This window comes from Bubalus bubalis, chromosome 8 (assembly GCF_019923935.1).
Source record: "Bubalus bubalis isolate 160015118507 breed Murrah chromosome 8, NDDB_SH_1, whole genome shotgun sequence".
Taxonomy (NCBI): domain Eukaryota; kingdom Metazoa; phylum Chordata; class Mammalia; order Artiodactyla; family Bovidae; genus Bubalus; species Bubalus bubalis.
This window is the reverse complement of record NC_059164.1, coordinates 112,045,704-112,069,128: the sequence shown is the minus strand read 5'-3', so window position 1 is coordinate 112,069,128 and position 23,425 is coordinate 112,045,704. Positions and strand designations below refer to the sequence as shown.

The 23,425-nt window shown below is 50.7% G+C and overlaps 1 protein-coding gene across 6 annotated transcripts; it reads left to right on the top strand.

The window, feature by feature from the left end:
• Window positions 1–298: 298 nt before the first annotated feature.
• Window positions 299–22,138, top strand: ZNF746 (zinc finger protein 746). 6 transcript variants are annotated; one of them, XM_025292081.3, is made up of 8 exons: window positions 364–486; window positions 3,023–3,227; window positions 3,478–3,777; window positions 3,863–3,983; window positions 5,524–5,637; window positions 17,002–17,193; window positions 17,978–18,103; window positions 19,489–22,138. In XM_025292081.3, exons 3-8 carry the CDS (start codon window positions 3,493–3,495, stop codon window positions 20,532–20,534), a joined length of 1,884 nt encoding a protein of 627 aa, XP_025147866.2. In that variant the 5' UTR covers window positions 364–486; window positions 3,023–3,227; window positions 3,478–3,492; the 3' UTR covers window positions 20,535–22,138. The 6 variants fall into 6 exon arrangements, with proteins under 6 accessions (XP_025147870.2, XP_025147864.2, XP_025147863.2 ...); XM_025292079.3 differs by lacking the exon at window positions 3,023–3,227 and having other exon boundaries at window positions 309–486; window positions 19,492–22,138; XM_025292078.3 differs by lacking the exon at window positions 3,023–3,227 and having other exon boundaries at window positions 309–486.
• The last annotated feature ends 1,287 nt before the right edge of the window (window positions 22,139–23,425 follow it).

The following is a 23,425-nucleotide window of genomic DNA, read 5'->3' as shown; positions in this document are numbered from 1 at the left end:
GTTGGCGGGGGCCGGGGGTTGGGGTGAGGGGGAGTGTGGGCAAGTCGGCGGGGCAGGGGTTGGGGGAGTTGAGGGCTCGCTGGGCCGGCGGGCCGGGCAGCGTCTGGGGGCTCGGCAGACAGGCGGGCCGTGGGGCGGGGCGGGGCGGGGCGGGCGCCGCGCCTGCCGTTCGCCTCTCCGGGCTGCAGGTGGGGCTGTGCGGCCGCGCTGCCTCCAGGAAGCCTCACGGGCCTGCGCCGGCTCCCAGGATGCAGTGTGGACCGGCCGGTCGCTGACGGCGGCGGCGCGTCTGCGGGCGGAGCGGCGCGGGCCGGCCAGCGAGGAGCGCGGCGACGCGGGTGGGGACGGCGGGGCCGGGCGGGCGCCGCCTGCGGAGAGGCCCGGGGCCGGCCTGCGTGGGGCCGCGCGCGGCGGCGGCGGCGGCGACGACTTCCTCCGGGCCGGGCCGGACAGCGCAGGGCCATGGCCGAGGCGGCCGCGGCTCCGGTAAGGGCGGCCCGCGCGCACGGACGCGCGGACTCGGGGGCCCCCGGGGCGGCTGGGGCCCAGCACACGGTGCCGCAGGCCCTGGGGAAGGGCTCCGGGGGCCGGGCCTGGCCGCCGGGCCTGGGGCTCCGGACGAGCGGGACGCGGGGTCCGCCGGGGCCTACGGCGCCCGCCCGCCGGCTGGGCGCCCCCCCCTCCCCGTTCTGGGCCGAGCCTGAGCCGGGCGGAACCGGTCGTCCCCGCAACGCGGGCCGCCCCTCGCCGAGTTCCTGCTGCCCTCCGGGGCTTCCTGCCCCCGCCCCATCCGCTGGCCACCCCCCATCTCCCCGCGCGCCCCCCACCACCACCACCCCGCGTCTCCTTTCTCTGCCCACCGCTCGCTACCCCCCAGCTCCCCCCAGCGGCCTGGTGGCACCTGGGAGGTGTCCGGAGCGGCCGCGATTCCGCAGGCACAGAGTCCCCCTCTGCGCGCCCAGCTCCTCGGGGGAGTGGGGGTGCGGTTCGGGGCGGGGAGACAGCTGCTCCCCCCGGTTTCGTAGAGGCAGGCGCCGCACCAGCCGTTAGGCGTGATTTTGTCCTCGCAGCAAACCTAGGGCGGGGGTAGGTCCTCACTGTCATGAAAAAACCCGAGGCCTAGAGAAGTTAACTTGCCCAGGATCGCACAGCTGGCAAGTGCGTGGGAAGAGAGGGTCGCTCTGTGTGCTGGGACACTCGACGCCTCGGGGCAAGCAGACAGGTACACTTGGTGATGGCGAAGGAAAACATGAAAGAGGCAGGGGAGGACACCTTCTGGGCCTGGGCTGCTGAGATGCGAGTGGGTCTTGCAGGGGAAGGCTCGGGTTTCACCACCCTGTGCGCGGACCCGGTGGAGCTTTTCGGATAGGATAGGAGGCTTGGACACGGAGAGGCGGGCCCCGGCCGGTGTGTTCGAGGAGGAGTCCGTTTGCCTGGAAAAGGAGGTTTTGGTACGGAGGCAGGGGGAGAAGAGGCCGCAGGGAGAGTTGGAAGGGGTGTGAGGACCTGGACTGCATCATCCCGGGTGGGGAGCCACTGAAGGCTTTGGCTGTTCTCTTCCCATCGGCGGCTCCCAGGCGGAGGGTTTCCGCTTCCCTGGCAGGAGCCTTGAGGCCAGCCCCATGTCGTCCGCTCACCCGTCAGTGAGGAGCGTTCCTTGAGCAGTGGCCTCCTCCCACCAAATAGTGTGGAAGCCTTCCAGGAAGCTCCCTGGGCCCCCGTTAAAATGTCAGAAAACTGGGTGGTGCGTTTGTCTATAAGGTCAGAGTTTATGCAAAGGCCCTTTTCTTGCAACACAAAGATGATGATAATGGCAGTCGGATGCTCTTGGAGGAGGTTAAGTAGGCTTTTAGGGGATACAGAGCTGGGCAATAAAGTGAAGACACTTGTTAGCGTCCGGGGCCCTATGTCAGGGACTGGTCACCAGAGGAGGACTGAGGGGAAGGGAAGAAACATGGCCCCGCGCCCAGGGGCGCCTCGCACTCAGAGGCAGGGCTGAGCCAGCCCAAGGTGCCAGACTGGTGCAGTCCCCACAGCCTCAGGGCAGAACCACCTACCTCTTGAGCAAGAGACCCACCCACATCCAGTTGTTTCTCTGCCAGTCCAGCTCCTCCATCCTTTGAGATCTGTCTTCCTTCTTCAGGTCAGAGGTCATTGGTCCAGCGGCCTTCCAGACAACCCCACGATCCCAGATGCTCCGTCCTCAACAGTTTTTCCAACCTGTTTTCAAACTGTCTTGTCACTATTTTCTGAGGTGTCCACCCATGTGCTGGTTCTCAGCAACTCTTTAAATGAATCCTCACTGGTTCCTATGAGTCACTTTTTAACTTTGCAAATAGTCACCAGACATTTGGTTAGGAATGATTTTCAGAATGTTGTAAGGTCATTCTGAGGACCATTGATCCTCAGACGCTGCCAGAAGGTATAAATATCAGGTCTTCCTCCCTGACCCATGGGTCCTACATTCAGATGTGTGTGTATATATGTGTGTGTGTGTGTGTGTGTGTGTGTAGGGGGTGTCTAGAGGTCTAGCCCACCCAAAGCAAAATGTGCCAGGCAGGTCGCTGGGGAGTCTCCGTGTCTTTATGATGGTTACAGCGCATATAAAGTCTAACCTGTTGGCGAATGTCTTACCTTCCTCACCCGTCTGTAAGATGTGTCACTGATCCTGGGCAGCACCAAAAATGTCTGAAACTGGTTCTCCCCTTGTGAGTGGTGGGAACAGTGAGAGGAGACAGTCAGTCTCACCAGGGCAGGGCGTTCGTGTTGGATCGGAGTCTTAACTCTTGGCTGGGGGCAGAGCGGGGGGAGGGGGGGAGATTTGCAGTCATGGTGATTTTTAGTTTGAGGCGGGTAGTAATTGGGAAGGGGACAAAATCAGATTGTCCTAGGGTGGAGAAGAATTGGTCACTGGATTTCCATGTTTATTAAAGAGACACGAGATGCTTTTTTAAAAGAGCAGTTGAGCAACGCTCGTGTTTGTGTCGTTTCAGTGAACCAGCTGTTTTTTTTTTTTTGCTAGGTCATCGTCAGTAGACAGATCCTGTGCGGTTATGATGGGAGGTGCTGGCTAGGCGCTAATAAACCTGCAGTTTACTATTTCTCCACTAAAACGTACCAGCAGCTTGCAGTCACTATTTATCTAACACAATTGCACCGAGCGCCTACCATGGGCCCCTGTGTGCTGTGAGCAGATACAGCACTGCCTTCAGAGGCAGAGGCGGGAGGTAACTAACTGTACAGGGTGCTGAGTGCCGTGACTGGGGTCTCCATAGGTGGGCTGCAGAGGCCTGGAGGGAGGGTACCCACCCAGAGGAGCTGACCCCCCAGGTGGAGGTCCGGCCTGAACACCCCCCATCCCGCCATGCACACTACTACCCCCTCCCAGCACAGCTCCCTGACGCCTCAGGGAGAGGGGGCTCCTGAAACACAGCAGATGGAATGATTGATGCTGGTCTCCTCTCTTGTTTCTGAAAGATTTCTCCCTGGACAATGGCAGCCACGATTCAGGCCATGGAGAGGAAGATTGAATCGCAGGCCGCCCGCTTGCTTTCCCTAGAAGGCCGAACGGGCATGGCCGAGAAGAAGCTGGCCGACTGCGAGAAGACGGCCGTGGAGTTCGGGAACCAGCTGGAGGGCAAGTGGGCCGTGCTGGGGACCCTGCTGCAGGAGTACGGGCTGCTGCAGAGGCGGCTGGAGAACGTGGAAAACCTGCTGAGGAACAGGAACTTCTGGATCCTGCGGCTGCCCCCGGGCAGCAAGGGCGAGGCCCCCAAGGTAAGCTCTGGGCACCGGGGGTGGGACAGCCTGCGGCCCTTGCCTGTTGGCGTGCGGGTGAGCCTGCGTGACCCTGTGGTTCCAGGTGCCCTTTGATGACGTGGCCATGTATTTCTCTGAGCAGGAGTGGGGCAAGCTGGACGAGTGGCAGAAGGAGCTGTACAAGCACGTGATGAGGGGCAACTATGAGACGCTGGTCTCCCTGGGTAAGGCATGTGATTCATTTCCTGGTTAAATGTGATTTAAGGAGGTCTCAGGGCTTCCCTGGTAGCTCAGTTGGTAAAGAATCCGCCTGCAATGCAGGAGACCCCAGTTCGATTCATGGGTCAGGAAGATGCCCTGGAGAAGGGCTTGGCTACCCACTCCAGTATTCCTGAGCTTCCTTGACAGTAAAGAATCCACCTGCAATGTGGGAGACCTGGGTTCGATCCCTGGGTTTAGGAAGATCCCCTGGAGGAGGGCATGGCCACCCACTCCAGTATTCTTGCCTAGAAAATCCCCTTGGGCAGAGGAGCCTGGCAGGCTGCAGTCCATGGGGTCGCAAAGAGTCAGACACAACTGAGCGACTAAGCACAGACAGCACGGGGAGATCTCAACCTCTTTCTTGCTGCTGGTGGTTTTTTATTGCAAGGACACGTAAATCACTGGGACCCTTGACCATGGACAGTTATCTCCCTCCTCTTACTGAAGTTGAGCCCAGGGTGACTGAGTCAAAGGCTGTCTTCTGCCCGGTGAAGTTCACAGATTGCCAAACCGAGAGGCATAGCGACCCCTCTCCTAACCAGGCCCGGAGCACAGCCGTTTCTGTCTCTTGCTGAGTCCTGGAGCAGAGGAGGCTCCTCCGATTCTCAGATCTTGTACGATCAGTCCACGTTTGAGGAGTGCTTTTGCTCTCGCCTTCTCTTACTGAGACATGAGGCCTTGGCCGAGGAGAATACGGGCAGACCAGGCTTCTCGCAGCCAGTGCTGCCCTCTTACCTGGAGGCTTCCCTGACCCTGGGCCTGCTGCCGCTACCCTCATGCGATACCCCCCAAGAAGGCCTGGACTGTTTCTTCTGGACCTGCTACCTCTTCAGACGATGTCTGTGTGACCGCTGTCTGAAGGCAACAAGGCGTGCTTATGAGGCGGGAGCAGGAACAGGTGTGAGGTTATATTCCGGTTTGCAGGAATGCACTGCTTCTTAGGGGCTTCCCTGGTGGCTCCGTGATAGAGAACCCACCTGCCAGTGTAGGAGATGCAGTTGATCCCTGTGTTGGGAAGATCCCCTAGAGAAAGAAATGGTAACCCACTCCAGTATGCTTGCTGGGAGAATCCTATGGACAGAGAGGAGCCTGGAGGGCTACAGTCCACTGGGTCGCAAAGAGTCAGACACGGCTGAGCAACTAAACAACAACTGCTTCTTAACCCAGAGACCCTGTATCAACGTGTCTTATGCTCAGCACCGCATCTTGGGCCAGATGAGGCTTTGTTTTGGGGACCATCCTGGACCTTGTAGGACGGCCATCAGCCTCTTGCCAGCAGATGCCAGCGGCACCTCTGCCCCGTCCCCAGTCTCGACAACCGAAAACATCTCCGACTCTGACCATTTTCCCCCTGGGAGACAGACTCACCTGTGCTTGAGAATCACTACCCTATACAAATCGAATCGAGAGGTGTGGTTTCTAGGCCATCCTGGTTTCCCGGGCTGCCTATCCCCACCTCTGAAGTGGAACGTGGCCAAAGCTAACCCTTCTGTTCTTCTTCAGACTACGCCATCTCCAAGCCTGAGGTCCTCTCCCAGATCGAACAGGGGAAGGAGCCGTGCAGCTGGCGTCGCGCTGGCCCCAAGGTTCCAGATGTTCCTGTGGACCCGAGTCCAGGTGAGGGGTGGGGATGGCCGGGGAGACAGCAGGGGGTCGGATGGACCCAGGGGAGGACACGGCCAGGGCGGCCGTGACCTTCTTTCCAGGGGAGAGCTGAGGAAAAACAGCAGTGCTTTAAACCCGAGTTTTCTTAAGGCCTTCAGCACATTCATCTTCCCAGCATGGAAACAGGTAGCAAACCTAGTTTTTAGGAAAGAGATGGTGTCTGTGGCTCGGAATTAGGGGAAGAGGGAGCAGGAAGCAGACAGGAAGGTAGAAGGTCATGAAGACAGGATTTAGTTCATTCATAGCTTTTCAAAGAGTCAGCCTTGCCTCCACCCGAGAACCAGATTTCACTGAAACCCATTAGCAGTCACAGAACATTGACCCGTTAGTCACGTTTCAGTCTGACCAGAGCCACCGATTTATTTCAGGTGAATCTGGATACCCGACACCACATTCTCAGGTTTTCCTGGGCCAGTCAGCACCTTTGAAAGTTAAGGGAAGGACAGGTGGACACACGAGAAAAGCCAAACGGGTGAAGGGAAGACCTTGCTGGGCTGGGGGTCTGCGACAGTCTGTCCGTAAGCAGGGGGCAACCCCTGCAGCCTCAAGCCGGCCTCCTCCCAAGACCTCTTGTCTGTTGGCACCACCTGCCTGGGGCTTTCCTTCTTGTCTGAACACCTGTCTTAGTAAACAGTCTTATGTGTTTAATTTGTGATTTATGAAACGTGTCTTCCATGTGTGCCGTTATCACCGCAGTTCGATTTGCCGTTTCCCAGGGGCAGGCTGTGCCCAGAAAGCATTCACCCGTCTAGGTCAACAAACATGTTTTTTTTCAGAGTCTCCCGGGTGCCAGGGACTGTGCTGAAAGCAAGACCTTGACGAAGAGCAGAGTGCTGCCTGGATGGGGAAGACAGTTAGGACACACGGGTAGCCAGCTGCTTGCCAGGGTGGGAGGCTCCCCGTAGGTCTGTTTTAGTGCACTGACAACATCCGTGGGGAGGCCTCCCTGGCTTCTCCAGCACGCTAAGAGAGTGAAATAGGGGCCTGGAAGTGCGGTGGATTCTGGCGAGACCCTCGCCCGCACCCCCTCTGGGCACTCACATTCCCCTCTCTTGGCCTTGAGCTCCTCTGCGGGAACCCCTGCCAGGTGGCCCCCCCATCCCCTCCCAGCCTGGTCCCTGGCTCACCCTCCCCAGCTCAGGGCTTGGTGCAGCCCCTTGACAGACCTCCTCTCCACTTCTCTGCAACCCCAAAGTCCTCCCACGGTAGTGCTCTGTGGAACTCGGTCCCCAGCAAGCCCACCCCCCAACCCCCGACCCCAAGAGTCCCGCCTGCTTCCCTCCCCTCCCCTCCACTGGGCACCAGGGGTGCTTCTCCTGGTTTTCCTCCTGCCTGTCCTTTGCTATTTCCAGCCCCCCCCCCCCACCTTTTCTGACCTTTCGTGGTTGGGGTGCCCTCAGTGTGCCCTCTCACACCCATACCCAGTCATCCTGGCGGGTGCTCTCACTGGGACCTCTCCCCTGGTCTCTGTGGGGTCCATGTGCCCATGGACAGGTTACGGACGTCCTGTTTGGAACACATGCCTCGCCAAGCTCCTCGTCCGCCATCAAAACCCACTCCTCCCAGGCAGTAGGCAGCCTCCGCTGCAGCCCCAAACCCGGGGTCGTCTCTGACCCTTATCCACACCCATCTGTCCCATCAGGGAAACCCTGCTAGTACTGCCTGCAGACTTTCAGGTCCCTGGTTTCCTGCATGGCCTATGGCAGGCACCTCCTGCCCGTCTCCCTGACCCTCTAGGGCCTGGTCTCCCGCGTTACAGCAGACAGCCCTGCTGGCTTTGCACCGACTCGCACCGTCGGGCTTGTCCCCCCTGGCCCTCCACTCCCTGTCCCAGCCTCCCTGCTGTTCTCCCAGAACTCTACACTGGGCCAGCCTCTGAGCCTTTGCTCCTGGTCCTGCCTTCTGCCAGGCATGCTCTCCAGATACTATTTTATATTCACGGATTTTATGTGGACAAAGATATTATTAAGTATGTAGAAATAAAATACATTTCGTATTTATAGAAGATACATGTTTCATATTTATAGATTTGCTTATCTGGTAACCACCCCCACCTTCATTAGGATATAAATCTCAAGAGAATAAGAACCTCTATTGATTTTGTTCATATAATCTTGGCTCCTAGAATACTGCACAGAGTGTATATATATAGCACAGAGTAGGAATTTAATATTTGTTGAACGTGTGCCGTGTTTCATCATTTGTATGTATGTGTGAAAAAATATATTTCTGATGTAATCTAAATTCCTTTTCAGCTCTCTCAGTCTCATTCCTCCCCAGGGTAACCAGTTGTCCAAAAGTCGATGTCTGTCCTCTCTATCCACATTTTAAAACTTCTATTATGTACATATGTAGCCATAAACAATACAGAATATGGTTTTGTGTGTCTTGAAAACATCACATAAATGTCATGCTGTCTATGAGTACTCTGTATTTCATACTTATCTCTATTGGTGCATATAAATCAAGTGCATTCATTTAAAATGGATGCTCAGTATTCCAAAAGCAACTATATCTCAATTTATTATCCATCCGTCCGTTGAGTTGTGCATAAGTGGTTTCTAATTTCTCAGCGTCACAAGTGGAAGTCAAGTGGACATTCAAAGGCGTTTCTCCGTGTCCAGGTGCTGGTGTCCTCTAGGGAACAGACCAGGACGGGCGTGCCAGCCTGCACCTCTGCCTTTGCCCTTAACCACAGATCACCCACCCTGGGCGTCTGTGCCTCCCAGCCCTTACGGGTGGTGCCTGTCTTCTTAATTCCTTGCCCAGTTTTCAGAGTTAGATGTTTGCCAGTCTGATGGAAATGAAGTGGTATCTTGTTTTAATTTGCATTTCCCCAGTTGCCAGTGGAGCTGAGCACCTTCTTCAGATTGTTATTTGGTTTCTTCTCTAGTGAATTATCTTTTTCTGTTTTTCTGCTGTTTTCATTATCTTACTGATTCAGGACCTCTATGTAGTTTGGGATATGAACCCTTTATCTGTTATTTGCATTACAGATTATCTTCGCCCAGGCTGTGGCAGGTCTTTTAACTTTGTAGTCCTTGGGTAGAAGTTTTAATTTTTGGCGGAGTCGTTAACACCAGTCTTTGCCTTTACGATCTGTGCTTTTTCTGCCTTAAAATATCCTTTCCTGCCTCCCTCTAGTTTTGCTTTTCACATTAAAGTCTTTAATCCAACTAGAATTCACATTTGTGTAGATTGCAAGGGAGAATTCTTTCAAAGTTTCCCCACAAGACATCTGACTTTCCAGCAGAGTTCACTGGATGTTCTTCCTTTTCTCCGTGTGTAATGTCTGTTGCATCATGAACCAGATTTCCATACACGCGTGCACCGTTTCTCTGTCTTCACTCATTTCTTCTGTCTCTATCTCTGTACCAATTCTCACTGTTGTTAGTTTCATAATAAGCCTTGACATCTAGTAGACTACACGTTCCCTACTTGTTTTTCTAAACTTTTCTTGGCTATTCCTGGACCTTTGTTCTTCTATATGGATTTCAGAATCTTTATGTCAGGTTCTCAGAAACCCTCTTGGAATTTTGACTGGAATTGCATTTCCTTTGTAATTTCACATCTAGAGAACTCCTGTCATTGCAATATGGAGCCCCCTTATCCACAGGAAGACTCGTTTATTGTCGCCTTCTGCGTGTGCCTGAATAAGGCTTTAACACTTTTCTCCTGCTCGTTGTTTCTATTGTGGATGAGATTTTTAAATTAATTACACGTTTTAAATAGTTGTTGCAGGTGTGCAGTTATGCCGATGACTCTGTTTAGTGAAAGAAAACATTTTCTCAACCTCTCATTACGTCTAATGACTTGTCAATTTAGATTCCCAGGTTTTTTTTTACATAGACAGTTGTGCCATCCATGGACAGCACAAAAGTTACCTCTTCTTTTGAAATTTTCCTAACTTTATTTTTCTGGTTTCGCAGTGGGTATAGGACATGGTTAAATTTTAGTAGCAGCCACGATAGCTGGCATCCTTGTCTGTGGAGTTTCAGCATTTAGGGTGATTTTTTGCCATAGACTTTTTGTTTTTTAATTGGGGGATAATTGCTTTACAATATTGTATTGGTTTCTGCCATACATCAACATGAATCAGCCACAAGCATATATATGTCCCCTCCCTCCTAAACCCTGCTCCCACCTCCCTCCCCACCCCAGCCCTCGAGGTTGTCACAGAGGACTGGGTTGAGCTCCCCGTGTCACGCAGCAAATCCCCACTTGCTGCCTATTTTACATACGGTCACGGATCTGTCTCCATGCTCCTGCCTGTGTGCCCCGCCCTCTCCTTCCCCCACTGTGGCCACAGGTCTGTTCTTTACGTCTGCATTTCCACTGCTGCCCTGCAAATAGGTTCATCAGTACCATCTTTCTGGATTCCATATGCATGTGTTAATATACAATATTTGTCTTTCTCTTTCTGACTCACTCTGTATAATAGGCTCTAGGTTCATCCACCTCATTAGGACTGAACATTGCTCATTACTAGAGAAATGCAAATCAAAAGTACAATGAGGTATCACCTTGCACGGGTCAGGATGGCCATTATTAAAAAATCTGCCATAGACTTTTGAAGATAACTATTAGTTTAAAGATGTTTCCTTCCACTTCTGGCTATGGTTTTTAATCCTGAACAAATTTGTTATATTATACCAAATGCTTCTTTTTTAAATATTGTTTTATTTCTTTCATACATTGTTACTGTGTATTATATAACATAAAAAATACAGAATAAATATACATAACATAAACAAAATACATGAAGTTGAGAGAACAATTAGTCAACATCCCCCATATTCCCAACCTCCAACATAAGAAATAGATCATAACCAGAACCTTCCAACCTTCCAGAACCCATTGTCCCTTCCAGACCCCACACCCTCCCTTACTCTTCACAGATAAACAGAAATGCAGACCTCTGAGATCAGTCCCTTGCTTTTCTTTGCCTTTTTATTACCTGTGTATATATTCCTAAGTAACATTGTTTAACCAATTTTTGAACTTTCTGTGAATGAGATCGTACTATATATATATATATTTTTTTTTTCTTTAACTTGCTTTTTTTGTTTGACTTTACATTTTTGAGAGTCATCCACGTTGATGTAGTATAGCTGTAGTTCATTCCTTTTCATGATTTTCACCCCTTTATAGTTTGTATTTTTGAATATAACACACGATGCGTTTTTTCTTTCTGCTGGTGATGGTGTTTGTGCTGTTTCTAACTGTTTTGCTTTCAGGAACAATGCTGTGGTGGAAAGTCTTACGCATGTGTAAGAGTTTCTCAAGGTGGAGGCCGGGCAGCAGAACTGCTGGGTCATAGGAAAGTGCACACGTGGCTCTTCCCGGTAGCGTCTCAGCGTGCTCTCCAGCAGTAGCGCACCCTGTCCTCAGCCCTAGAAATGCCGTCTATTTTTATTTCTGCCCATCTGGTGGCAGTGAAATGGTTTAAAATTTATAGTTTCAAATGTGTATTTTCCTAATCAATGAACATTATATCCTCTGTTTATGGGCCACTTATCTTTCCTCTTCTGTAAAATGCCTGCTTATGCCTTCTGTATACTTTTGTTTTCCCCTTCTGTATTGACTTGTAAGAGTTCTTTACTGTTCTAAATATTAATTCTTTCCCTATATATATATGAAAGTGAAAGTGAAGTTGCTCATTCATGTACGACTCTTTGCCGTCCCATGGACTGTAGTCTACCGGGCTTCTCTGTCCATGGGATTTTCCAGGCAAGAGTACTGGAGTGGGTTGCCATTTCCTTCTCCAGGGGATCTTCCTGACCCACGGATCGAACCCAGATCTCCTGCATTGCAGGCAGACGCTTTACCCTCTGAGCCACCCACATATATATTTTCTCCATTTACGGTAGATTTTAAAGAACAGATGCTTTTTATTTTAACATACCTGGACTTTCTAATTTTTTACCTTTATGGTTTGTCCTTTTTATATCTTAATTAAGGAATTTTCCCCTACCTCATGGTCATGATACACCATCTTATTTTTCTTCTAAAATGTTGCCTTTCATGGTCAAGTTCTTAATCCATCCGGAACAAACTTTTATGGCCACCGGAGGTTGGAACGCTGGTACTTTTTCACTGGCACTCTGGGCTTCCTTTCCTTTGTCCTTTAAGGTAAACGTCCTAATTGCCTTACCAAATTCCATAAAAAATCGAGTTGGGATTGTGGTTGGAACTGCACACATTCTGTTAATCATTTTGGAGAGAACTGACCTTTTTACTATATTAAGGGTTTTATTTGTGAAGATTGTTAAGTCCCTCCATGCAGCTCATCTGTAATGTCTCAGTGAAGTTTTATAACATTTTTTCGTTATATCTTATATTCCTCCATTCTTTGCATGTTTTGAATCACTGTTGTCATGGTGCCTTTTTTTAAGGTGCATTTTCTGTTTGTTGCTGGTGTGTGCTGGGGTCGTGGGGACAGGGAGCACCCTTTCCCAGTGCTTTTTCTCCTGGGACAGGGCTCCGTTATGTAACATCCCACCGTCTCCCACACAGTTAGGCATCCCACCAGGGATGCACCTTGTCGGGGAGTTTGGGAGCAAGGCTTGGACATGCGCAGTCCCTGCCCACCCTTCTTCCCTTGGGCAGCTGGCCGCCCCCAGGGACGTGCTGCTGTACTGGAGAAAGCCTCCTTCACCATGGTCCAGTGGGTGACTTCCTGATCCAGGGTCAGTACTGAGGACCCCTCTTGCCACAGATAAAAGCTGTATCCCTGTTTATCAGTTATAAGAAGAGTTTATCCATCCCTGTTTATCAGTTATAAGAAGAGTTTATCCTCACCAGCCTTCCTCTTGGGTTTTAGTTCTCTGATTGTTAAGATCCATGACAGGGAAGAAAAATGGTGATTGCTATGCTCCCTTAAAACCCTAGGAGTAAACAAAAATGCAGTTGTCTTTTATTTATTGATATTTCTAAGAACTTTGCTAAAATTCTCATTAGTCCTAATAACTTTTATAATAATTATCCAATGATTCTCAGGTTTTCTAAAGAGATCATCATATCCCCTATGAGTAATATGAATTTTTTGTTTGTTTTCAAATCTTTTAGTTTTCTCTTGTGTGCTAGCTGAGAGCTCGCAGAAAATTCTTATACAGAAGTGATGACAACAGGTGTCCAATTGGTTCATGATGTTAAAGAAGATGCTTTTTAACTTTTCACACTGAGTCTAATATTTGTTAAAGGTTTTGTTGATCAGTGTCATTTATCAGGCTAAAAGAGTTTTCTCTATTTCTGGTTGACTAGATATTTCTAACAAGAATAGCTGAACCTTAGTTGTCTCTTTATCTAGCTTTGACTCATTTATCAGATCTCAATAGAATCATAAATTCCTAAGAAAACCTCCAGATCCTCATGTAGTTTAATGGCCAAGTCAAGCACTCATTATACTCTGTACTCTTTCATAACACTCAACATGAATAAAATAAAATGATTAATTTGGAAAAAAAAAAAAAAGAATAGCTGTGAATTTTTATGGAATGCTGTTTTGGTATCTATTGAGATGATTATAGGCTTCCCTAATGGCTCAGATGGTAAAGAATCTGCCTGCAATGTGGGAGACCTGGGTTTGATCCCTGGGTTGGGAAGATCCCTTGGAGAAGGGAACGGCTACCCACTCCAGTACTCTTGCCTGGAGAATTCCATGGCAGAAGAGCCTGACAGGCTACAATCCATGAGGTCGCAAAGAGAGACAATTATATGATTCTTCTTCTTTAACCTCCTAGAATGGTAAATTATGTTATTTTTCTAATGTTGAACCACGCTTGCAACCTTGGGGAAAAGTCTTAAGTTACTCATGATTCTCTATAAACAGTGCTAGACTTAATATGCTAAGTATTTTGTGTAGAATTTTGGAATCTTTTTTCATGAGTGAGCCTGGCCTATACTTGTCCTTTCTTAGACTGGCTTTGTCTAGTTTTGATATTAAAGATAAAAGTTATGATGCATTCCCTCTTTTTTTAATTTGGTCATAGACTTTCTGTAATATTGGAATTATCTATTCTTTGAATGTTTTTCTTTCTAGGGGAGATTTTTATCTACTGATTTAAGTTCTTTAATAGTTATAGGACCTTCTATTATTTTTAATTAGTTTGGAAGTTATGTATTGTTTCTATTCTTTTAGAAGTAATCTGGAGATGTTTATCTTCTAAAATACACACTTGTTATTTGTGTGTATGTGTGTGTGTGTGTGTGTGTGTGTGTATCTGGTGATGATAAAAACTCTCAGTTGTGTGGGTTTCTATATGTGTTTATATGTGCCTGAAAATGTCCTTCCTCCATTTCTACATTTGAAAGACGTAATTCTAGTTTGATCGTTAGCTTCTTTTAGCCCTTTGAAGATAATTTGCTAGCCAGTATTCTTGTGGGTAATCTTTTTTCCCCTGCCTTTTAGATATTGGTCTTGGTGATCTGCAGTTTCACTACAGTGTATCAAGGTGTGGATTTCTCTTTCTTTATCCTGCTCCAATCACTGATATTTTTCAACAAGTTGGGAAGTTTTGCAGCACTGTCTGTGAATACTGCCTGGCCCCATTTCCTCTGCTCTCCTATTCTGGAACGGTTCACATCAGTTCATACTTTGACCTCGTCACATCTTCCTCTCCATCCCTTCACTGAGCTCTGAAACATCTCTTCTGATCTTTTCTTCTAGTTGGTTCACCTCGCTCTATCCAGTCGTTTCCGTTCTGTTGTTTAACCTCCAGGTTGGGTTTCTAAATCTCAGTTATTTTATGTTACAACTGTTTTGTCCATCTCTTATTCGTTATGCTCTCGCTCTATTTATTTCTATGAGTGTATTAAACTTCAGATTCTGTGTATGAGGTTTTCCATATCCAGTTTTTGCGGTTAGTATTCTGCAGCTCATGATTTCTGATGGACTGAGGTGACTGGTTTTCCTGTTGAGGTGGTGGTTTATATTTGGGAGTTCTTTAATGCCTGAGAGCTATTTAAAATGCTGTCCTGAGAATCTCTCTCTGCCTTAGCTTATCATCAGGTCACTACAGTGTTGGCCTCGAGGTTTTGGGGCCATGCTGTTGTGTGAGGCCCAGCACCAGAAACCCTTGAGCACCCACCTGGGCTGTGTCAACTCCCGGGGAGGCTGTTCTTCCCATTCAGACAAGACCAAAGGCCAGAATGGGCAGTCTCCTTCCACGGGACAGGTTTTCACCTTTAAGTTTAGTGCACTGGGAATGTTGCCTTTGGGCCCTGGTTTATGTGTGTGGTGGTGGTGAGGGGTCTCCAGCCCAACCTCCCACCCTGCTTGAGCCCCAGGCTTCTCACAGGTGGGCCCAGTCCATCACAGCCCAATAGTAGAGCGGGAAACGCCTGGCAATTTACCATGGTTGACCTATGCTTTCTTAGAGGTCATCCATGGTTAAAAACTTTGGGGGTTTTACACTTTACCCATCATTTTTGATATTCCATACTGAGAAGAGTTCCTCTGCACAGCTAACCAGTCAGACAGAAACATTAGAAGTGAATGTTGCCTCTGTGTCCGTTGAAATGACTGTATGGTTTTCTCCATTAATCTGTTTGTGAGTTGTGTTACTGCATTTTCCAGGAGTAGCTTCATCTTGAGTTCTCAGGATAAATCCGGTTTGTTCTTAATGTATTGTCCATTTTCTTTTTTAAAAACATATCACTGAACTTAATTGTAATTCTTTCATTTAGGATCTTTGTGTATCTGTTCATAAATGATCATTTTATAAATTGTTTCTCTAGTTCGTGCAATGAAAATTATACCAGCCTCAAAATGAGTTGAAAGCGATTTTCCCTTAGCATTTTGAAGATATTATCTTCTTACAGAAGATATTATCTTGCTGACAGAAATCTGCTTTCAATCTGAATGTCATTCTTTTATCTTTGGTGTCCTTTAAAATTTTCTCTTTGACTTTGCTCTTATTCCATTTCACATGAGTACTGTCTAGGTTTGTATTCTTTCTTACTCCCTACTTAGGAATTGGTGTGTTCCTTCAAACCATGGGCTCACCATACCTTCAGTTTTGGAAAATTATGAGCCATTATTTCTTTCTACCCATTGCCATGTATCCATTTCTCATTCCCTCCTAGATTTCTACCAGCTTATGTTGGAACTTCTCATTGAATCCTTTGTGTCTCAGCTTCTCTTTTATATTTTCATTTCTTTATCTCTCAGTGTTGTGCTCTGGACTGTTTCCCCAGTTCCATCTTCTGAGTCACTAAGTTTCTCTGCAGCTGTGTTCATTGTGTTGTTAAGCCAGCCATTGACTTTTTCATACCTGTGACTGGTTCTGTCATTTCTAGAATGTCTGCATGGTTCTCTTTCAAATCTGCCTTTTTAAAAATAATTTCCTGTCCTTGCCTTAGAGAGTCTCCCTTCATTTCTTTGACTGTTTTAAACATACATATGCTATTGTATCCTTCTAGCTATTCTTTTTTTCCTGTAGTTTGTGGGAGTGAGTTCTGCTCTGGCTCTCATGCCAGTTGGCTCCACTTCTGGTTTGTAGGTTTAGCCTTTTAGTAGGGGCCCTGTAAGGCTTGCCTTGTGGGGATGCCCTAATGGGCAGGTTTGCATTTGCCTTGGTTTGGGTGTCTCTTGGGTTGCCATGGTTTTCAGTCAACTTTTCTGTGAATTTCTCAACTTAGGGCTTCCGCACCATATGGGTAGTATGAAGTTACTTTCTAATTTCTTTTAATTTCTTCTGGATGGCTTCCCTACCCATGGCCCTGGACAAGAGGCAGCTTCCTCATAGCTTGCCTTTCCTCATAGATGGTCTTAGTCCCCACTCCCCGACGGGACAGAGCCTCCTGGCTGGATGATCCAGGCAGCTCAGCCCTGCTGCCTCCTCACTTGGACATCACAGCCCAGCCCCTAAGGCCTGCATCCTGTTTAAGCAGCTCTAGTTGGCTTCTCACTCAAGCTCTTCATTTGACTTTGTGTTCTTCCTTTGACTCTTATATATCTGGACTCTTTCTCTTGTGCTTGCGTAAGTACATGTGTATGGGTAAGATTGTGGGGACAGGGGGTAGATTTTATGTGTTTAAAATGAGAACAGGACCTCCCTAGGGCAATTCAGCCTTGCTCATGGACCAGAGATCCAGCCCTGAGCGTGTGTTCTGTCTTCCTGCCTGACCCATGTGCTCCATACCATGTGACCTCGTGCTTTGCCTGGAAGACCCCTCAGTTCCTCTTTGAGCTCTTGCCTTCCCTTCCACCAGGCTCTTTGACCTTTGCAAGGCCCTGTGCGCCTTTCCTTGGCTGGAAGTATGTCTACCCCAGGGCCGCTGATGCTGTCGCTCACGCATTCTCTATTTTCTCAGGCTCTGGGCCCCCGGTTCCTGCCCCTGACCTCTTAATGCAGATCAAGCAAGAAGGTGAGCTCCAGCTCCAGGAGCAGCAGGCTCTGGGTGTGGAGGCATGGGCAGCCGGACAGCCAGATATTGGGGAGGAGCCGTGGGGCCTCAGCCAGCTCGACTCTGGAGCAGGAGACGTCTCTACCGACGCTGCCTCTGGTGAGTGGCTGAGGCTGCGAGCAGACAACGGGAACCAGATGTAGAGACTGAGGGCAAAGCCTGGGAGGAGGAGTTCCTGGAAGCATCGTGGCGAGGCTGCGGGCTCTGGAACATCTAGCCTGACTAGTTTAGGTTTCCCACCTCGTGGCAGGGGTTGCTCTGGATGACATCTTGCGAGTCCCTCTTGTCTCTGAGATGCTCTTGTCCTGGTATTTCTCTGCTTCACTCTCACCAGCCACACCCCTGTTCTTCTTGCCCCAGCACTGAGCATTTAAATCACCAGCTGCCTCCTAAGAGGCGCTGAATGGAGGTAGGAAACAAACTTAGGGTTACCAAGGGGGTAGGGACGGGGAGGTGGGATGAACTGGGAGATTGGGAATGACATGTATACACTATGTATAATAGACGACTAATGAGAAAGTACTGTGCAGCACAGGGAATTCTACTCAGTGATCTGTGGTGACCTAAATGGGAAGGAAATCCGAAAAAGACAGAATATGTGTACACGTATAACTGACTCACTGCTAACACAGCAGAAACTAACACAACATGGTAAAGTAACTGTACTTCAAAAAAAAAGAAAAAAGGGGGGGGAGGGGGCTGTATGACAAGAGTCAGCGACATCTGCGTTTCCTGGTGCCTCAGAGAAGGGGGCAAAAACTGGTTCAGGAGAGGTGGGGCCATGATGCTCGGGCGGGAAAGCTCCCGCTGGTGGGGTCCCCGGGCGCCTGCCTCCCCGCACTTTCCCTGACCCACCCGCTCGCCCGCTCTCTCTTCACTGCAGGCCTCCACGCCAACTTCTCAACCACTATCCCGCCCACCTCCTGGCAGGCCGACCTCCCTCCCCACCACCCCTCCTCCGCCTGCTCGGACGGGACGCTGAAACTCAGCACAGCCGCCTCCACAGAAGGTACGGGGTATGGCGGGAGGACTGGAAGAGGGAGGAACGGAAGTGCTCGTGGGGACCGGAAGTGCTCGCGTCTGCCTCTGAGGCACCAGACCCGCCAGCCAGGAGGCATTTAGGGGCCAGTGATGTGAGAACTCTGTGCAGTCTGGCCTTTCTCTCCTTCCACATTGTTAGACTTGAAGAGCCTTTCTTGAGAATGTCCATGTTTCCCACAGTTCCTTTCTTGTATTATTAACCAGTCAGTCCTGACAGGCTGATCCCTTGAGAGAATATATACCTCTTGCCCAGACTCAGCAATCCTGGCCCCTCTCTGACCTGGAAAAGCCAAACCCAACCGGAACCAATTCTTAGGTATTAGCACTACCAAAGACAGAGGTCCACCAGCTCAAATTGGAAAGAACTGCCATCAGTTGAGTTCAGTCGCTCAGTCGTGTCCGACTCTTTGCAACCCCATGGACTGCAGCACGCCAGGCTTCCCTGTCCCTCACCAACTCCCGGAGCTTACTCAAACTCATGTCCATCAGTCGGTGATGCCATTCAACCCTCTCATCCTTTATCGTTCCCTTCTCGTCTTGCCTTCAATCCTCCCCAGCATCAGGGTCTTTTCAAATGAGTCTTTTCAAAAGAACTGCCATATTTATGTATTAATTTTCTGTTCTGTTTTGAAAAACAGTTAGCTGTTACTTCAATAATTTCTGTCATATTTTAACACCCCCAAATTGTGCTAAAAGCCTAGATCTCTGATATAAAACTTGAAAGTGTGAAATTCAAGTACATTTAAGTAAAATCAAACATTACTATTTTCATGAGTATTTTTATCATTAGCTAGCTGGCTGCATTTACTGAATGCTTGCTGCATGCAAAAACAGCATGCTCAGTGCTTTCATGTGGGCTGCCTGGTTTAATCTTCATGCAACCCTGTGGAAAAGGGTATTCACAGAGGAGCTTGCCTGAAGTTGCAGCTGCTCTGTGGGGAGCCAGGGTCCAGTCTCAGATGTGCCTGAGCCCAGCTCTGTGCATTGCCACCAGTGGTCTGAGTTCCTTCCTTGGAATAGCTTCATGATTAGCCTTACCAGCCGAAGTGAAAATGGGAAGTGATGGGGCGATGCAATGGTTCCTTACCTGTGGTGAAGGCTCTAGAACAAGGTGAGCAGATATGATGGTTGCTTTACCTGTAGAGAAAGTTCTGGAACACGATGTTCTCACCCACAGTTTGAGGCAGTTGCCTGACCACCTTGGGCACCTCTGCTGAACTGGATCCTGAGGCTTGGAGACTAGGGCTCAGAGTGGCCTTGGTGGGGTTGAATATCCAGATTAAAGTATCAGATCCTCCCTTTCTAAGCAGGAAGGGGGACAGAATGATACCTGGTCTTTTCTGTCTTTCTCAGCAGATGTAAAAATTGTGATAAAAACAGAAGTCCAAGAAGAAGAAGTGGTGGCCACACCAGTGCACCCTACTGACCTAGAAGCCCACGGGACACTGTTTGGACCAGGCCAGGCCACAAGGTTCTTCCCCAGTCCTGTCCAGGAAGGAGCCTGGGAGAGCCAGGGCAGCTCGTTCCCCAGCCAGGACCCCGTGCTGGGGCTGAGAGAGCCCGCCCGGCCCGAGCGCGACCTAGGGGATCCCAGCCCCACAGTGACCCAGGACGAAACCTCTCCAGGGGACTGGCTCTTCGGGGGGGTCCGGTGGGGCTGGAATTTCAGGTGTAAGCCTCCCGCGGGCCTCAACCCGAGGACCGGGCCCGAGGGGCTGCCCTTCTCCTCCTCCGACAACGGAGAGGCCGTGCTGGACCCCGGCCAGGCCCCAAGACCCTTCAACGACCCCTGTAAATACCCCGGCCGGACCAAAGGCTTCGGCCACAAGCCGGGTCTGAAGAAGCACCCGGCAGCCCCCCCGGGGGGGCGGCCGTTCACGTGCGCCACGTGCGGGAAGAGCTTCCAGCTGCAGGTCAGCCTGAGCGCACACCAGCGCAGCTGCGGGGGCCAGCCCGATGGGGTGCCCGGGGCGGCGGGCGGCGCGCGGGACGGCAGCGGCCTGCGGTGTGGCGAGTGCGGCCGCTGCTTCACGCGGCCGGCGCACCTCATCCGGCACCGCATGCTGCACACAGGCGAGCGGCCCTTCCCCTGCACGGAGTGCGAGAAGCGCTTCACTGAGCGCTCCAAGCTCATCGACCACTACCGCACACATACGGGCGTGCGGCCCTTCACCTGCACCGTGTGCGGCAAGAGCTTCATCCGCAAGGACCACCTCCGCAAGCACCAGCGCAACCACGCGGCGGGCGCCAAGCCGGCCCGGGGACAGCCACTGCCCGCCGTGCCCCCCGACCCCTTCAAGAGCCCCGCCGCCAAAGGACCCTTGGCCCCCACGGACCTCGTGACCGACTGGACTTGTGGCCTGAGTGTCCTGGGACCCACCGACGGTGGGGACCTCTGAGCCCTGCGCGGCCGCCCAGCCCTCGGGCCCCCGCAGGCCTGGGTGTAAAGAATCGCCTCTCCAGACGGCCGGGCGGCGTGCGCAAAGCCTCGAAGCCGGATGGATGGAGCCTGGAGGGGAAACCAGATTCCCATTTGCTGAACTGCTCACCGGAGCAGGAGAAACTCCCAGACGGCCCAGCTTCCACCTCTAAACAAAGTAGAATTCTCTGATTGTGAAACTGAGCAGCGTAGAATCTTAAGTAATTTAATTACGAAACTTTTTTTTAATTCTTGGAAGACAAAGCTGGAAAATAGTAGTAGTACCAGTTTAAACTTTAACAGTGTACCTTTGGTTTCTGGATTGCGTGTGTGTTGTGGGCTGTGTCCTTATGGAGTCTTGACAGAGCCGCCAGCAGCTTGGCCGGCCGGGGATGCGGGCGAGGAGGCACTCCGACCTCCCTGGCCCCAGTGACCCCCGGGGGACGGGCCGGTTTCAGCGCGCACACAGCCCCAGGGGAGTGGAGATCCGGCTCTGCCCGGGGCCAGCAGGGCGCCATGGACGTCCAGCAGCAGCTTGGGCGCGAGGAGGACTGAGCCAGAGCGGCCCGGCGTCTCCCAGCACCTGTAAAGACCCCCCCTGCACAAGTGCCGGCCCTGCGGCAGACAACTGCCGCCCCATGGCCCTGGGACGCACGTGACTCGGGGCCTCGTGATGGAGGGCTGTCTGAAGACACCGGTAGGGCTGCAGAGGTGAGGCGCGGGGTGGGGGGCGGCGGGAGCAGAGCCAGCCACAGCCAGGCCTGCCCACCACCCCGCCATGGGGGATGCTGCCCTCTGCTCCAGCCCGATGCCTGCTTCCTTTTCTCCTCGTGTGGTGTCTTCTCCCTGTCCAAACGCTTCCGCTCCGAATCTCATTTGATCGTTCCTGTGACCTAGTGAAGCGCCCAGAGGAGCATCCTTTCCCATAAGAGGCAGAAAGTTAACTCGGAGGAGGGACTCAGCTCAGCCTCGCGCGCCCCCCTCTCCGTGTGCACAGTGAGTGCAGACAGCTGGCAAGAGCCTTGGGTCAGACGGGTCGGCGCGAGGCTCATCCTCCTGGGCCGGCAGTCTGGGGTGGACAGCTTTTCACGCTGCCCTCTTAAAAGATTTGACCCCTAACTGCCCGAGCCGGAAGTGTCAGGCCTCACACTTTAGCTGACCCGCGGCCTCTGTGACTGGTGGTTGCGCTTCCTTTCCCTCCCACCCCAGGGGCCGGGGCAGGGCTTGCTTGCCCCCTGGCTGGCATCTTAAAAGAAGGTGGAATCAGAAATGGGCTCAGGTTTCTTGATCCCACCCCAATGCTGTCCCTGCCACACGAGTATCCATTCCTGTTTTGTTGAGGCAGACGCTGGTTCTTTGACCCCGCCGGGATCTCGTTTCCCCGAGGACAGGGAGACCACGGCTCCTGTTCATTCAGCTCCCTTGTGTGTACTTTTATTAGGCAATAGACTAGTTAAGAAAATTGTTTCTATGTACTGTATATTTTGTACCTGTTTACACTTCTAATATTGATATAACTGATATTTTGAAAAAAACAAATGAAGAGGAGACATCCTGCTAAAAATAAAACCTAACCAGCACCAAGGTGGTTTGGTGGGTTCCATTCTTAAACTTGGTCTTTGGCGCTGGTGCCTCTCTGCACGCATCACCCGTGGTCAACTTCTGTACCCTCCTTCTGCTCAGGGTCGCTGGGCCCAGGGAGGCGACTGTTTCTGAGAGCTGGGACAGGAGAATCCAGAGAAGTTTGACTTTGTGGTGATAAAACTGACATCTGAGAGAAAATAAAGCCACATCCAGTCCCTTTGCTTCAGGATATAGTCATGGTTTTTGTCATTGAGTTTAATATAATATGATACCATGTACATGAAGACAGGAAGAAAAAAAAATTGCAGGATATCCAAAAAAAAAAAACCAAGCCGGGTGTTTTCTCTTTGCGTCTTTTCTTGGCTGGGCAGAGGTGAGGATCCTGGGTGCCTGTAGTGGCCATAACCCTGATCTTGGAGTGAAGTCTACCTGATGGACTTGAGCCAGGCTGGCTGACACCCATATTCCCACCAACCAGAGTTGACAGTTGTTAGCAATCCTATCTCATGTTTTGGTTACACTCTCTTGTTTTGATCATTGTTTTTTGTTTAAGAAAACAAAAAGATTAAAAAAATCCACCCGTTTGTCACCGAGGGCATGGGAGGCAGAGAAGGAAGGGGAGTGGAAGTCATCTAGACCCATGGTGAGATGGTGGGAACAGGACATGGCGTCTCTTTCCTTCTTAGCAGCTCTGACCTGTCTCCTGTGCTTCTGGCCCACCCTGGCCCCCGCTGGCCATGTCTCAAGTGCTTGGAAGTCAACCGGGACACTTCTGGTGTCTGCCCAGCTCATGGTACCTCTCTTCCACCACCACGCCCTCACCCATCTTCACAGTGTCCTCATATCCCCTGACCTACACGCTGCATGCCTGTTATGCTACAACCCAATGGCTCATGAATGGACGACTCCTACGTTCTGGCTTGGGTGCAGTCTCCAAACAGACAGCATGGGAGGAAAGGGTTTAGGTAGTGGGGAGGGAAGATGGAGTTAGTTCAGTCTCAGACATCCAGAGGAGGCACTCAATCAGGGACACCAGACACACACTGTGGAATGGGGGCCTCCAGCGACTCCCAAAGGATTCCTGGGAAACCTTCCTCTGCCACTACTCTAGGAATCCCACTGAGGCCCAAGCACAGTGGTCCTTTGTATTAGTTTCCTATCGCTGCTTTAACAAATTACTGCAGACTTCGTGGCTTGAGCTAGCTTAAATGGCTTAAACCATTTCTGGAGGTCAGAATTCCAAAACAGTCTCCTGGAGCTAAAATCAAGGGCTGCATTCCTTCTGGA